The 15,060-nt window shown below is 44.5% G+C and overlaps 1 protein-coding gene across 2 annotated transcripts in view; it reads right to left on the bottom strand.

The window, feature by feature from the left end:
- The window catches only part of IQGAP2 (IQ motif containing GTPase activating protein 2), a 293,990-nt gene that overhangs the window by 244,497 nt on the left and 34,433 nt on the right, over positions 1 to 15,060 (bottom strand). For both annotated transcript variants that reach the window (XM_067731039.1, XM_067731040.1), the window contains exon 2: positions 1,529 to 1,628. In XM_067731039.1, coding sequence (XP_067587140.1) covers positions 1,529 to 1,628 — 100 coding nt within the window. The remainder of the gene's footprint in view (positions 1 to 1,528; positions 1,629 to 15,060) is intronic.

Raw genomic sequence — 15,060 nt, 5'->3', positions numbered from 1 at the left:
TTTAAACTTTGTCTTTTTTAAAATTAATTAATTAATTTATTTATTTATTTTTGGCTGCATTGGGTCTTTGTTGCTGTGCGCGGGCTTTCTCTAGTTGTGGCGAGCGGGGGCCACTCTTCGTTGCGGTGCGCAGGCTTCTCACTGCGGTGGCTTCTCTTGTGGAGCACGGGGTCTTGGTGCGCGGGCTTAATAGTTGTGGCACGTGGGCTCAGTAGTTGTGGCTCGTGGGCTCTAGAGCACAGGCTCAGTAGTTGCGGTGCACGGGCTTAGTTGCTCCACGGCATGTGGGATCTTCCCGGACTAGGGCTGGAACCCGTGTCTCCTGCATTGGCAGGTGGATTCCCAACCACTGCGCCACCAGGGAACTCCAGCATGTTTATTTTGAATGTCTGTGAATCCCTCTCCCTATCTAACTTTAGCCACAATTTGACTAAAAGCATGTTTTTAGTAATCTTAGACTGACAGTGAGTCTTCAGTGACTTGCAACCTGACTGTTAACTTCCAGACACATTAAATAACCTTAAAACCTGAGCCTTTAGAGCTTAGAGCTACACGGCTCTGTTAAAACATTAAACAACCTCGGAAAACCCCCTTTTAAGCAATTTTGAGGCCAAATTAGTGCATGTGTCACTGAATGTTCTTCTACAAAACAGTGATTAGAAACCTCATTCTTCTAGCTCTGTAGGTAGCTATTTATCAGCGATCAGAGATAATTAACACCAATGACCATTAACTCAATGTTTATTTTCTACAGAGATGAGAGAGCCGGAACATAGCTGTCCATGAAACAATACTGTTGCTTGATCACAGCACAAAGCATTAAATCAGAATCTAACCCATGGCATATGGGCACTGCCTTATGCACCCAGCAAAGGACAAAGTTCTGATTCCCCTGATACCGAGGCCTAAGTGCAAATACTTTATCTTCACTTTCTCCTTGGAGAACCCAACATTGACTTGTAATCTAAAAAGTCTAAAAGAGTCAGTGTGATTTTAGAGACAACATATCCTAAGTGGTCACACACCCATGGGTTAAAAAGGAGATTGCTGTCATAAACCTACTCTCCAGCTTAGTGAACGATGGACTTCAGTCTGAAATGCTATTTTTCTACTGGGTATATAGGGATATATAATTATACATTAATTAATAAGAGTAGTAATAATTATAATCATTGGGGTAGAGTTGGGGAAAAGATATGAGGAGGCTGTGGAGGAAAAGGAAGTTGATTTAAGTCTCTGCTGCTTCCCCACATCCGTGCCAGAGAGATGAGAAATTCTGAAATAATCTGCAATTTGCCTAGAGATTTCCTAGGAGGCTCTAAGGAAGAAAAAGGAACAGTTGCCTCCCTAGTGCCTTGACCATGGCTGTGGTAGCAACTTTTTCTCAGTTCTGCCATTTACAAAACCCAGGTGGTTCTTCTCCCATTAGCTTACTACCAAAAAGGCTGCAGATGAGTTATTAAAAATACAGTACCCCAAAGCTCATCTCCAAGAGAAGGTGCGCAAATGGACTGAGTTTGAATCTTACCTTTTGGCTTCCTCCAGGTGGCACAAATATTCATACGCGATATTCTGCCGCCTCCTCTCATCCATCTCCTCTGCTGAGAGTCTTTCATCGTCCACAATAGCTAGAAATAGAGGATAACATCACATGACTTGAGAAGGGCAGTGTTCATCAAATAATGAGACGATCAACTAGGAAAAACGCATATGCAGCTCAACACTGAATAATGAGAGATGGGGGTATTGAACATCAAGTGCAGAAAGAGATTTGCTGTTGGACTTTACAATATTATATTATTTCTAGCAGAAAATGCAATACTGAAGTTAAGTTGCCATTAAATAATAGAAGGAGAATAGCAATCAGATTTCACAGACATGATGCCACAGGATTTAGACAGCCTCAAGTCAATTAGAGGACGGTCTACCAGCAACAACTTCGCTCAACAAGCTTGTAGAATTGGTCCAATGGCTCAGCTTGGACCATCCTAGAAATCCTGGGGTTGAACAAAGAATCTACAAGGACCTGTGTTTTAACACTAGAGGGAATTAAGGTTTCTCATCCAACCCAACTCCTACTTTACAGATGACAAAGTCACTAAAATCCCTCCCTCGTTTATCTCTTGGTCTTTTTACAAGGCTAACTTTCCCTGGTCAACAGGTATCCTAAAGAAAAAAGCCATGGAGACAGCCAGTGAGCAGGGTCTCCGAGCCCACACCCTTTATTCCAACACAAGCCTAGTTTATAAACTGCCACGCTTCAGCCTTGCTTTTCTGTAGAGAGCACAGCTTCCCCGTTTCCTGATTGCACTTCCTCTGCCTGCGGGCTCAACAGTACCCCACAGCCGCCAACAGTCACATCAGCCAACTCTTAGCTGCCTATTTACACGACAACACTCCTCTCTCATGAAAAGGACCCCCTTTTCCTGTTCAGTCCTGAACTTTCATTCTGATGGTTGTAAAATGAATGTGGTTTCTCATTTGTTAGATTACTCATCTAACGAAGACAATGTGTGCAGGCAGCAAGGCTGTGGTCACGAGGGGCAGGACCGTCCGTGTTTGCTCTTTTGTTCCCCAGCTGCCAGCGCCAGTCAGCCGTTCCATAAATGGGACCCCTGGTCCCAAGCAGAGGAGAAAAGGATATGAAGGTCATCCATCCATCCCTAGGAAAGGCCAACCCCATGCCCTACTGAAGAGGAATCTGAAATATCAATCTGGCAGACAAAAGGAAGTAAGATCACATTTTGAACTCTTACTGGGCAAGTACAGTGCTCGACACTTAAGATCGAAAAATAATACCAAACCTTCAAAGAACTCAAAAGAAAGATTAAATTTACGTCAATATAAAAAATGACGGAACACCGTAAGCATGGAAATATGTACTAGATGCTTATTTATTGAGCACTTACTTTCCTTCAAGGGTTAGGCAGCGTTTTCTATGCAGTGTTTCATTCAAGTCTTACAACTCTCTCTGAGGCAGGTGCATAATCTATCCCACTTTACCCTCTGAGCAAACAGGTTGAGAGGCCATTTGCCCAAGTGAAGAGCAGAAACATTAGAGCTAGAAGTATTTGGATGGGATGGAAAAAGCAAGTACAGAACTTTGGGAAATGTCTTTGTTTATGGGGGAGGAAGAAAAAGCAGCAGCAGGAGAGGCTGGAAGAGCGCTAGGACAGGCTGGTATACAACAAAAGCAGGGCCAAAGGAGCAGGAATTTCCACACGGATCACTATCCTTTCCCGATTCCTGCCCCGTCCGACGACTCCCAAGTTTCCTTGTGGCTCCATTCCTTAAAATGGGGAGACCTCAGCCCACACCAATGACACCAAGAGGGCTCAACAAAGATCTGTATTTGTCAAAAGCACCTTTTTTAACAAATTGAATCTGATTTAACTTTAGAAGAGAGCTTTCAGATTTAGGAAACGTACCGAAGCTCTCGAACAACCCTCCTCTGCACCTCCACTTGGAGACCCCAGGCCTCTGACATCTCTCCCCTGGGCTCTTGCAACAGCCCTCAAACAGCCCCCCAGACGCCACCCCTCCTCCACCCATTCTCCTCACTGTCCCCAGAAGCATCTTTCTAACATACAGTCCTACTGATGCCATTCTTCCTCTCCAAACCTTCAATGGATCCCCACTTCTTATAGAACAAAGTTCAGGAAGAAAACACGTTCTCTCCCCTCCCCTACCTGAAGCCTACAGTTCAGCCACCCTTCCTGGCAGCACCGGGTTCCAGGCCCAAACCACTCCCTTTTAAGTTTGAGTTCTTCTGCTCTCCACCACCTCTCTGTCTAGAAAGCCACTGTCCCGCCTGAGTGTGACACCTCTGTATCTTCTTGAGCAAACTTCTGTGGATCTCGAAATCAGAAACCATCCCCAGTCCTCAGCACCTTGGTCCACGTTTCTATTATATCACTCATCGTGGAAGCCCCCTCTGTAACTGGGTCACATCTCGCTCTCCAGACTGGGGATTCTTTAGAGGAAATGACTCTTTTGCTTCATCTTTTATGTGGTTCCTTGCACGGAGAGGGCACTCAAATATTTGCTCAACAATTCTCTTCCAGGGAATCTTTAGTAAGTGCGCTAACCATCATCCTGCCATGAATATACTTTGAAATTCTTCTCATTCTGGGTTTTCTTAGGAGATTCCCGGCATGCCCGCGGAGCACCAGCTCATCCTCCATCTCTGTTGCTCCTAACAGTTAACCCCCAGGACCCCCCATGACTACCAGCTTCTCATTTTAATTTCAGTCTAAAGACCGCCTCCCATTTCTGACAGAATATTTCCATTTTATGGTACCTCCAGCATGTTAAAGCTTGAAAGCAATTGAAAACTCTCAGTCGGAGTCCACTTGGTCATTTTGCCCTCCTCAGAGGTAAAGGTGGGGTCACTCTCACTGCCACCTTCCTTCCTGGCTGCTGCTTCCTTCCAGCCTCAACCAGCCTACCCAGTAGGAGGCGGAAGCACCAGCAGCGCTGGCCCCCAGGCCTCTGCCCCCCAACTGCCTCCACAAGCCATGCAGCATCCTACCAGCCCAGGGCTGCTGGGGGCTCTCAAACTCTGACATCACCCTGTCCAAAGAGAAGATCTGACTTAACGTTTGAATTAAAACACACTCTCCCCACAAAGTTTTATATTGCCACTGCAACGTTTTGGCCATAGCTGATGGAATTCTGTCTTGTTTTTTTATAAATTTATTTATTTAATTAATTTACTTATTTTTGGCTGCATTGGTTGCGTGCGGGCTTTCTCTAGTTGCGGCGAGCGGGGGCTACTCTTCGTTGCAGTGCGCAGGCTTCTCATTGTGGTGGCCTCTCTTGTTGCGGAGCACGGGCTCTAGGCGCGCAGGCTTCAGTAGTTGTGGCTTGCGGGCTTAGTTGCTCCGTGGCATGTGGGATCTTCCCGGACTAGGGCTTGAATCCGTGTCCCCTGCATTGGCAGGCAGATTCTTAACTACTGTGCCACCAGGGAAGCCCCTCTACCTATCTTTAAGGCTCAATTAAGGGCCACTTCCTTCCCAAAGTCTCCCCTGACTATTCCTGTTCACACTGTCCTCTCTCCTGGCACTGAAACCGGACAGGACCCTGTGGGAGCCTCCCGGGTACAAATCCTTTCCGGGTCCCCTGTTTCTTGTTTGCAGGAAAAAAATTTTAGCCTCCTAGACCTTCCCTGAGTACCAAAGGACAGACTCAAACAGTTACTAATCAGGGAAGGGAAGGAATGCAGAAACAAAGAAGGAGCAGTCAAGAAACTATAGTGCAGCGATGGGCAGGGTCCCGGTTCCTCCTCAAGGAACATATATAACAATATCTTTGAGTTCACTGAGCTCCACTCTACAGTCTGCGAGCCACAACTACTGAGCCCACGTGCCACAACTACTGAAGCCCTCATGCCTAGAGGCTGTGCTCCACAACAAGAGAAGCCACCGCAATGAGAAGCCCACGCACCGCAACGAAGAGTAGCCCCTGCTCGCCGCAACTAGAGAAAGCCTGCATGCAGCAACAGAGACCCAACGCAGCCAGAAACAATAAATAAATAAAATAAATACATTAAAAAACATATATATCTTTGAGTTCTTCTACAGGAACTAAGGCCCCCACCCAGGTGGAGGATGGTAACTTCAGGCTGAGCACAAGATTCCTAGAGCACCGCCCTGTTACCTCACCACCAGAAGAAGAAGACAGCCACACACTCCGCAGCCCTCACCCCAAATTCTGCCTATAAGAACTTCTCCCCGAAAACCATCAGAGAGTTTGGGGGTTGTGAGCACGAGCCACCTGTTTTCCTTGCTTGGTCCTGCAATAAACCTTTCTCTGCTCCAAACTCCCATGTTTACATTTCGGTTTGTCTGGCCTCACTGTGCGTGGGGCACACATACCTGCGTTTGGTACCAGTAACTCCTATACTGCTTCGTTTAACAGTAAACTCCTAGAAGACATATCTGTGTCCTCACGGTGTGCAGCACACTTCCCTGCACAGGCTGCATGCTCCATTCAAATATCTGATGAACAACTAATCTCTTATCAGGAAAGAGTAATACATGGGCTTTAAAGTATCTATGGGGGGTAGTTTTATTTGCCTATTTACACTGAATAAAGGACGTGGTCATGGATGGAGCAAATAACAGCGCCATTCTATAGACTTTACTTGACTCAGATTCAATTCACAGATTCTATGAGCCAGGCAGGAGTCAAAGCACCAGGGACGGGGCAGTGAACAAAACAAAAAATGTTTGCCCTCATGGGGCTTCTTTTTACACATCCCTTCCTTCCCTCCTGACCCGGCCCACTGGACCACATACCTGGCTACTGCCCTTGCGACCACACACACTTCAGTCTCCCTTTCCTTCCTTCATAATCCATTGTCAAAGCGTAAGCCAAGGTTACGAGTGTGAGAATGTCTTAACCATGACAAAAGCAGATCCCTCTGGGCCACAGAGGTCGCCTGCAAATATTTCTGCATTACTCAATATTTACTAAGTAGCAACTTCTAGTAAGAGCCACTGGCACGGATGACACTGCCATTTAAAAAGCCATCACGGGGCCTCCCTGGTGGCGCAGTGGTTGAGAGTCCGCCTGCCGATGCAGGGGACACGGGTTCGTGCCCCGGTCCGGGAAGATCCCACATGCCGCGGAGCGGCTGGGCCCGTGAGCCATGGCCGCTGGGCCTGCGCGTCCGGAGCCTGTGCTCCGCAACGGTGAGAGGCCGGCGTACCGCAAAAAAAAAAAAAAAAAAGCCATCACGGAGCTGATAAAAGAATACACTTAAGCATGACTTTATCGCCTATGAAGCACTCTTCCATGTTATTGTGTGCTTTTCCTCATCTCTCTGAAAGATAGGAACTAACTCTTTCTTACAATTGAGGAGAAGGGGGTCATGTAAGGGGAAGGGACCGCCTACAGTTACTGCTAGGTCAATGGCAGAGCCAGGGCTGGAACTGAGGTCCCTCAGCACCTCAGCCCCTGCTCTTTGCCCAGCGCCATGCTGCTGCTGAATCTGAATGAGCTGCGGAAGGCGCTTGTCACTGCCAAGCCCAAGGGAAGATCACTGAAGTGCCTTCAGAGTTGCTTTTATTTTATTTTTTATTTTTATTTATTTATTTATTTTTTGCAGTACGCGGGCCTCTCACTATTGTGGCCCCTCCCGTTGCGGAGCACACGCTCCGGACGCGCAGGCTCAGCGGCCATGGCTCACGGGCCCAGCCGCTCCGCGGCATGTGAGATCTTCCCGGACCGGGGCACGAACCCGCCTCCCCTGCATCGGCAGGCAGACTCTCAACCACTGCGCCACCAGAGAAGCCCGAGTTGCTTTTATTTTAAAGCAAATTGATTAACTGACACCTCCTCTAAAGTTCATCTTTACTTGCTGCCTTGAACCCTAAGAAACACGAGGACGTTCGTTGTGGAGAACAACTTCCTGAAGTATTAGCAACTCACAAAACACTTTTTGTTATGTTAGCTGACATTGGCTAAAAGATGGTACAGCAATCACATTCTGTGGAAATTGCATTATAGGGTTTATTCAGAGGTTTAAGGAACAGAATGAGTCTGTAGAAAAGGTTTTGAAATAGAACTATAAGATTAGAGACAGAAGGAACCTAAGGAGATCATTTTTCAAAGGACACCCACAAAATCCACCGGGAAAATAGCCCAAGACCTACCTTATTCATGAAGGAGTTGGCGTGGTCACTTGTTCACTTCAGCTACTCTACTTGCTCCCTTCACACAAGGACACCAAGGCCACCATCTCCTTTGTATTAAAATGTATTCATTTGCTCAACAAGTATTACAGTGGCTGCTTTGTGCCAGTCTGTTCTAGGGACTGGACACAAGTGACAAGTATGACACACTAAGTCCCTCATGAAGTTTTTATTAGAGTTAAACAACTAAAACATTGGCATACTTACAGGATGCTTACATAAGTAGGGATATACTGGAGGGAAGGTTGGCAAGAAACACAAAACCAGGGTTGGGAATCTCCATTTTACAAAACGGTATTATTTAAGAAGAAGCAGGTTAAGAATATAATATGAATCATCAATTCATAGAAACGTGCCATAGTTTAGCATTGTATGGACACATTGTTGTTTTGTGTAACTCAAAATTTCTGTAAGGAACCCTGAATATCCTCAGGTAGGTCATTCAATTCAAACATGTACTGAACCATCTTTTAAGAGTTCAGACTGCCTTTACACCTCAATGGGTATCTCCTCCCTCTCAGAACTTATGGTTACCAGAGACGTATACCCCATGGAAGAGAACTGATTCCAAAACCCTAAAACCGGGGCCGGTTACGGGGGTAGGATACAAAAAATGAGAGAACCCCAAGTCCAAGATTTCCAGTAAGCTGATACTCAGTAAACTGACCCGTGATATAGTCTGGCTTCCTACCAGCTTCCTGAAGCATTTCGCAGCTACTTAATCTTAAGCCTTAAAGGACCACATGATCAAACTTCCCTAAACTGAACTTTCTTTTGAAAAGTAGGCAAACCTGGGGTTGAAGTCCTTAGCAACCCGAAACGTATTCCCAGGCACCCTAAAGAATATGAAACAAAAATAGAGACTGTCATTCCACCCGTTAGAGACACTGAAGGTTTCATCAAGCCATGGAAATTATAAGACACTGAGTGCATGGGCTCACAGCTCACCCATCTCCACATCCCTACGAAGTGCCTGGTAAATAGTAGGTGCTCAGTAAAGTCTGCTGATTGGCATGTTCAGCTTTGTGCTTGACGGGCAAAGATGCTATGTCCTTCCTAAATTTAGTCCAACTAATTCCAAGCCCTGATGGTAATACAGCCATACTGTCCCGATCCCAAGGGAAGGAGAACTGAATTTGAAGCCTGTCCTCCACACCTTTCCTGGAACTTCTCCCCCAGCATACATTTCTAAGAACTCTCCAGAGTTATAAATCAACACACAACTTCAGAGGATATTCAGGTTACATATGGCATTAAGGGACTGTGGCCATCCTCCTCTAAAGCCCTAAATCTTCAAGTTCAGCATTAGAAGGAGAATTTCCTAGGTGGGGAAAGAAGGGTAACCACCGAACTACACAGCTTCCTTACAAGCATTAGGGTCTCTGATTGGCTACCAATGCCCTTTTTCAAGTGAGGTTATTAAGGCCCAGAAGAGTTAGATAGCTTCTTTGTCGTAACTACTCAGAAAAACAAGAAACATTTCAGGCTTTGTGAAAAGGTTACCCCTTTCTGCAAACATGATTTAAATGTACATAGCTTTAAGATCCACATATGAAAAAGAGTTATTTGATCCCACTTTGATACAAAAGGTCCCAAACTTTTCCCCCCAAGAATGTGATCATACTTGAGCACCTAAGATGCCATCTGTTTCTAACAAGGCTGGATCTCAAAACCCAGGACACCTTTTCAGAACAGGACCTCACTTCTACATCTCACACATGGGGGTAAAATAAATTTGGGGCCACTGTGAAAATGTGAACAAGAATGTCTTTTTTTTTTTTTTAATAATCTGGAAACTCAAAGCAGACCATGAAGATGTTAAGGTCCATATACAAAGGTGGGCCAACCTGAAGTCTGGGATGGGAGGGAGGGGTCTGTCTGGAACTTTGCTCAATTTGGGAGAAGAATTTAAAGCAATGATTCTCAGATTTGGGATTCTGTCGTCAATTATAATTGCAAAAAAACATTTTTGGGACAACAACCATCTCTTTTGCTACCAAGTCGGCACAGGGAGAATTCCATTTGCTCACTGCCTGCTCCTACACACTCTGTCATCCCCACACAGATCTCAGTAAGGGAGAATGGAGTGTCAAGTTTCCAAGGCCAATTTCAGACTTTTTAACCCCAAGAGTTAAAATTACAGAAGGAATTATAAAAATCTTTAGTCTGGATGAGCTTCTACTATTTTTAAAGGAAGGGAAAGAAATTCAACTCATCTCACTTGGATAGGAACTTTTTGTGCTTAAGATGCTCAGTGCAGAAATGTTCCGAAGTATTTACAACCAGTCCCAAAATGATTCTCCCTGTTTTCTACAGATAATGAATATTTTAAGGACATAGATGTTTACCTAAACTTTAATACTTCATGGGAATGATGCTATTTTACAACTCTTAAACAGACTTAGCAGGTTACGTAATGACAGTTCCCGGGCTGTTCTCAAGAAGTAGCAAGTCACTGGTAATACCCTGTCCCTGTCCCCTCAAACGACTCCAGATAACCCAGAATATCAGAGGGTATTGCCACAAAGCTAGGAGTCTTAGAAGACAATAGAATAGGGCAGCTTGGCCTAATTTTTCCTTGACTATTAGGAGAAAAGAAATAATAAATCACAAATAGTTCAAAGGTAAGAGCAAGAAAACAAAACAGCCTCTTGGTTGTGAGTCTTCTCTGCGTTTCAGATGCCTATGTTGTCTTTCTCTCATTCACGGGACCACTTTGTGATACGTGCAAGAAAAGTAGCAGACAGAAAGGATTAACACATAATGATCACTTACTACCTGCCAGATACTTTACATATATTATCGCTTATCCCCCTTTAAGATAGGAATTTGACTCTCCCCTTTTCTGGTGGGAAAAAAACTCAGAGAGGTTCGGTCATTTAGGTTTAGGTAATTCTAAGATCTTAACGACAATTCAGTGGCAGAATTGGGATCTGAAAGAACTCTGATTCCAAAGTTCTGATCTTTCTACTCTCCCCAAGTCCTGCTGCCTCCCTGCATGTAAATGTTTGATGACTGGCCCAGTGGCCATTAGGCTCTTCTGAGGGTGTTATTAATGGTATTACTGATATCTCATTAATCAGCAGATAGATTTATGTGACTTTATTTTTCCTACTGGAAACCACATCAATTAGTGCTATTATCTTGAGAAAGTATAGACAGTAAAATTACAGGCTTATTTCTTAGAGATGCAGAAACCTCAAATGTAGTCCAATGAAGGAAAAAATATTAAGATAATATTCAGTACTGCCAAGTTAGACTGTATCAGGAATGCAAGAGTTGAAACAAGATCAAAACAAAAAACTAAATGATGCTACTTACATGATACATCACGTCATACGCAAAGTCATATGATCAATAAATGCTGAGAACACATGTGAGAAAATCTACCATGTTTTATCTGAGGCACCCTCCCCCATTCTACTTACTCCTCTTTTCCCTCCAAAGGTGAATTTCTGCCTAAACTGACAGATACCTGATTTTGAAAAAAGGGAAGGGGGCGCTGAGACGAAAGAGCCGTGGTTTTGGGTGCCTATAACACTGTCACACTCAGTTATGAAAGAGTGAACTAGGTACTTCCCTGGTGGTCCAGTGGTTAAGAATCTGCCTTCCAATGCAGGGCACATGGGTTCGATCCCTGGTTGGGGAACTAAGGTCCCACATGCTGTGGGGCAACTAAGCCTGCACTCTAGAGCCTACATGTCACAACTAGAGAGCCCGTGAGCTGCAACTACTGAGCCCACGCACTCCGGAGCCTGTGCACCACAACTACTAAGCCTGCACACCACAACTAGAGAGAGAGAGAAGCCCGCGTGCCGCAACTAAGACCCAATGCGGCCAAATAAATAAATATTAAAAAAAGAGTTAACTAGACACTCAGTTTCCTCATCTGAAAAATGGGAATAATGCCATCCACCCTCATGAAGCTGTTGTATGATTATTTTAAAAAAATATTTAAAAATCATATATATTTTAATAAATTCTAATATAATCAATTATTAAATTAGTTATAAGATATAAAACTTATAAACATGTATAGTAAAGACAATAGATAATCAGCTAGTTTTTCCAAGGATAACTGATTATACTCAATTTTTCCATCACTCAGCAGCTTTAGCATCTATGTCCCATGTAATTTGCAAATTGAATGTACTTGAAGCTATATAAATTTTAAAAAGCACAATTTTAATTCCACACACGTATACATATTTTATATATACATGTGTGTGTATATTGCTATAATAATTATATAAAAGTATATCATATGCACTCTAATCAAGGGGAAAAAAGCCTAAAAGGAAATGCTAAAATGTTAAAGCACTTGTTTCCAAAAGGAGGGCTCTGGAGTTTTTTCCTTAACTTTGATTCCTACACATTTTCCAAATATCTATACCAGGGGTCCCCAACTCCTGGGCTGTGCACCAGTACCGGTCTGCGGCCTGTTATGAACCAGGCCGCACAGCAGGAGGTGAGCGGCCGGCAAGCAACCGAAGCTTCATCTGCTGCTCTCCATTGCTAGCATTATCGTCTGAACCATCCCCCGCGCCCCTACCCACCCCCCCCATCCCCGCCCCGTCCGTGGAAGAACTGTCTTCCATGAAACTGGTCCCTGATGCCAAAAACGTTGGGGACCGCTGCTCTGTACCACTGATGTGTACTACTGTAATTATATCAGAAATAAGATTAAATTTGTTTTTATGTTCAGTTACAGAAAGATGTTTAAAATATGATGAGGAATAAGCCTTAATGCCAGTTTCATTGAGAAAGATACCTTTCATGCAACTAATTGACCCATTTGAACTTCTAGAAAAGAATCAGAGGCAGGGCTTCCCTGGTGGCGCAGTGGTTGAGAGTCCGCCTGCCGATGCAGGGGACACGGGTTCGTGCCCCGGTCCGGGAGGATCCCACATGCCGCGGAGCGGCTGGGCCTGTGAGCCATGGCCGCTGAGCCTGCGCGTCCGGAGCCTGTGCTCCGCAATGGGAGAGGCCACAACAGTGAGAGTCCCGCATACCGCAAAGAAAAAAACAAACAAAAAAAAGAATCACAGGCATTAAAATTTATGATGAATATTCAGTCAGTTTTATTGTGTAAAACACACACACACACACACAGAAGTTCAAAGACAGCGGAGAGGAAGATGGTTAACGGCACCACACTCTGTTGGAAGGTGTGGTAAGCTCACGAGAGAGAAGAGGTAGGGATAGAGGTAAGTGAAAGGGAATGAACAGAAGAGGACCTAAGCTGGAGAACAAAGAGAGGGCTGCGGCAGACCTATGTGACATGAAAGCTTACAAGTCTGAACTAGAAGAAAACTACGGGTATGCTTTACAAGAGCACAATTTGGCAACAGGACAAACAGGATGAAGAAGAGCCTGGTACGGGGGAAGAAAAAGGAAGCCAACAGAGAGCAGCCAACTCATTTTGTGACTTCAGATGGTGGACGTGGAAACTGCACATGGCTCTGCACCAGAAAGGCAACCCCCTGGGCCAATGTCCATAAAGACAAGTTTGTGTAATTAACAAGGAAACACCATGGAGGCATTCCACTATTGTAGGGGTATATGAGGAGCTGACTTTAAACGTGTATTTAGAAGAGAACTTTAATAAAACAGACTCAGAAGCCTAGGATGTAGAACAGAAGGGTACTATTAATGCAAGCATATGCTGTTTGTTAGTGAGTGTGAATGAACACATGATTCCGGTCAATTTTTTTTTTTTTTAATAAATTTATTTATTTATTTATTTTTGGCTGCGTTGGGTCTTCGTTGCCGTGCGCGGGCTTTCTCTAGTTGCGGCGAGGGGGGGCTACTCTTTCGTTGCGGCGTGCAGTCTTCTCATTGTGGTGGCTTCTCTTGCTGCAGAGCACAGGCTCTAGGCGCACGGGCTTCAGTAGTTGTGGCACATGGGCTCAGTAGTTGCGGCACGTGGGCTCTAGAGCACAGGCTCAGTAGTTGTGGCACGTGGACTTAGTTGCTCTGTGGCACGTGGGATCTTCCCGGACCAGGGCTCAAACCCGTGTCCCCTGCATTGGCAGGCGGATTCTTAACCACTGAGCCACCAGGGAAGCCCAGGACAGTCAATTTTTAAAGCATGCCAAAAATTCAGCTCTCCGACGGATCATACTATGCAAATGGAGGTATGTTGGCAATATAGTCATGGCTACAGAATTCATTTCAACTTGACTTTGGACTAAAGCAGTTTAGGCTAGTTTTAATGAGCAAGAAGCGTCTCTGGCTTTTAAACAGAGTATGAAAATCAGCGTCAGCTCACACATTTAGGGTTTGTGGGATACTGGATTCGTGAGAAATCATAAAATGCTACAGATGACACCAACATCAAAGAGCAGGACTCCAACCAGCTTTTGGCCTCATAGAATTCATCTACATTTATAAAGTGCTACCACATCAATTAGATCATATGACCGCCACAGCCCCATCAGATAGATGGACAAGTATTATTACCTCCACTTGACCAAGGCTAAAATACGGTAAGTGTTTTGCTCAAGGTCCCAGAGCTCATAGATTACAGAGCTGGTTTGTATTTAAAACCAACTCCTGGCTTCTGTTTAGTTTTTACTGAACTTTTGGAGGTACCCTATTACATTAGAGCAAACATATTTTTATTCTTCTAGGTCAACGATACAGGGAGCGGCAGGGGGAACTGGAATGGCGATGCGGGAAGGGAGTTGAGTTGGCAAGAGTGGGTGAAGCAAACATCGAGTTTGCAGGCTGAAGAGAATGTATACAAACTGTGATTTTGTAAACTACTTGGAAAGTGGATAAAATACCCTGGGAACGGCTCTCTTGTGGGAAAGAATTTACCCCACTTGGGCAACAAAGCTGAAAACATTTTGGTTTTGGCTTGTGTGCTTTTTGTTCTAACACGCAGAACTACTGCTCATAGAAAGTACAGGGTCCCAAATTTAGAAAAATGGATGCATTTATAAACACAATGAAAAACACCAAAATTTTTAGAAATTAGAATTCTTTAGTCCAAAGCTCAAAAAACTTTATAGAGCAGCCAGGACAGCAGCCACCTTAAACATAATTCATGCTCTTCTGCTTCAGACTTAGATGAATAACTGATCTCCCCTGGCATTTCTTTTCTGCCTGGGGACTGGACCATGGTACTATATGTAAATCCCCTTGCACCACTGGTCCGATGTAGATGAGAGGAGAAAGCCAAATTGGGTATCGGCACTAGTTCCTTAGAAGACCTGAATACAATTTCAGAATTAAGCCATTGTTTCTACTCCAGAGAGGAGAGCCCTGCTAGCATCTGTGCAGCAGACACATCCACGTTTATGAAGCCAAGTGAGGATGGAAACTTATTCATACAATTGATCTGTTAGGTGCAAAG

The sequence above is a fragment of the Pseudorca crassidens genome, chromosome 3 (genome assembly GCF_039906515.1).
Source record: "Pseudorca crassidens isolate mPseCra1 chromosome 3, mPseCra1.hap1, whole genome shotgun sequence".
In the NCBI taxonomy this organism is placed as follows: domain Eukaryota; kingdom Metazoa; phylum Chordata; class Mammalia; order Artiodactyla; family Delphinidae; genus Pseudorca; species Pseudorca crassidens.
Note: the sequence above shows the minus strand (reverse complement) of the source record. Positions and strands in the feature narration are given on the sequence as shown.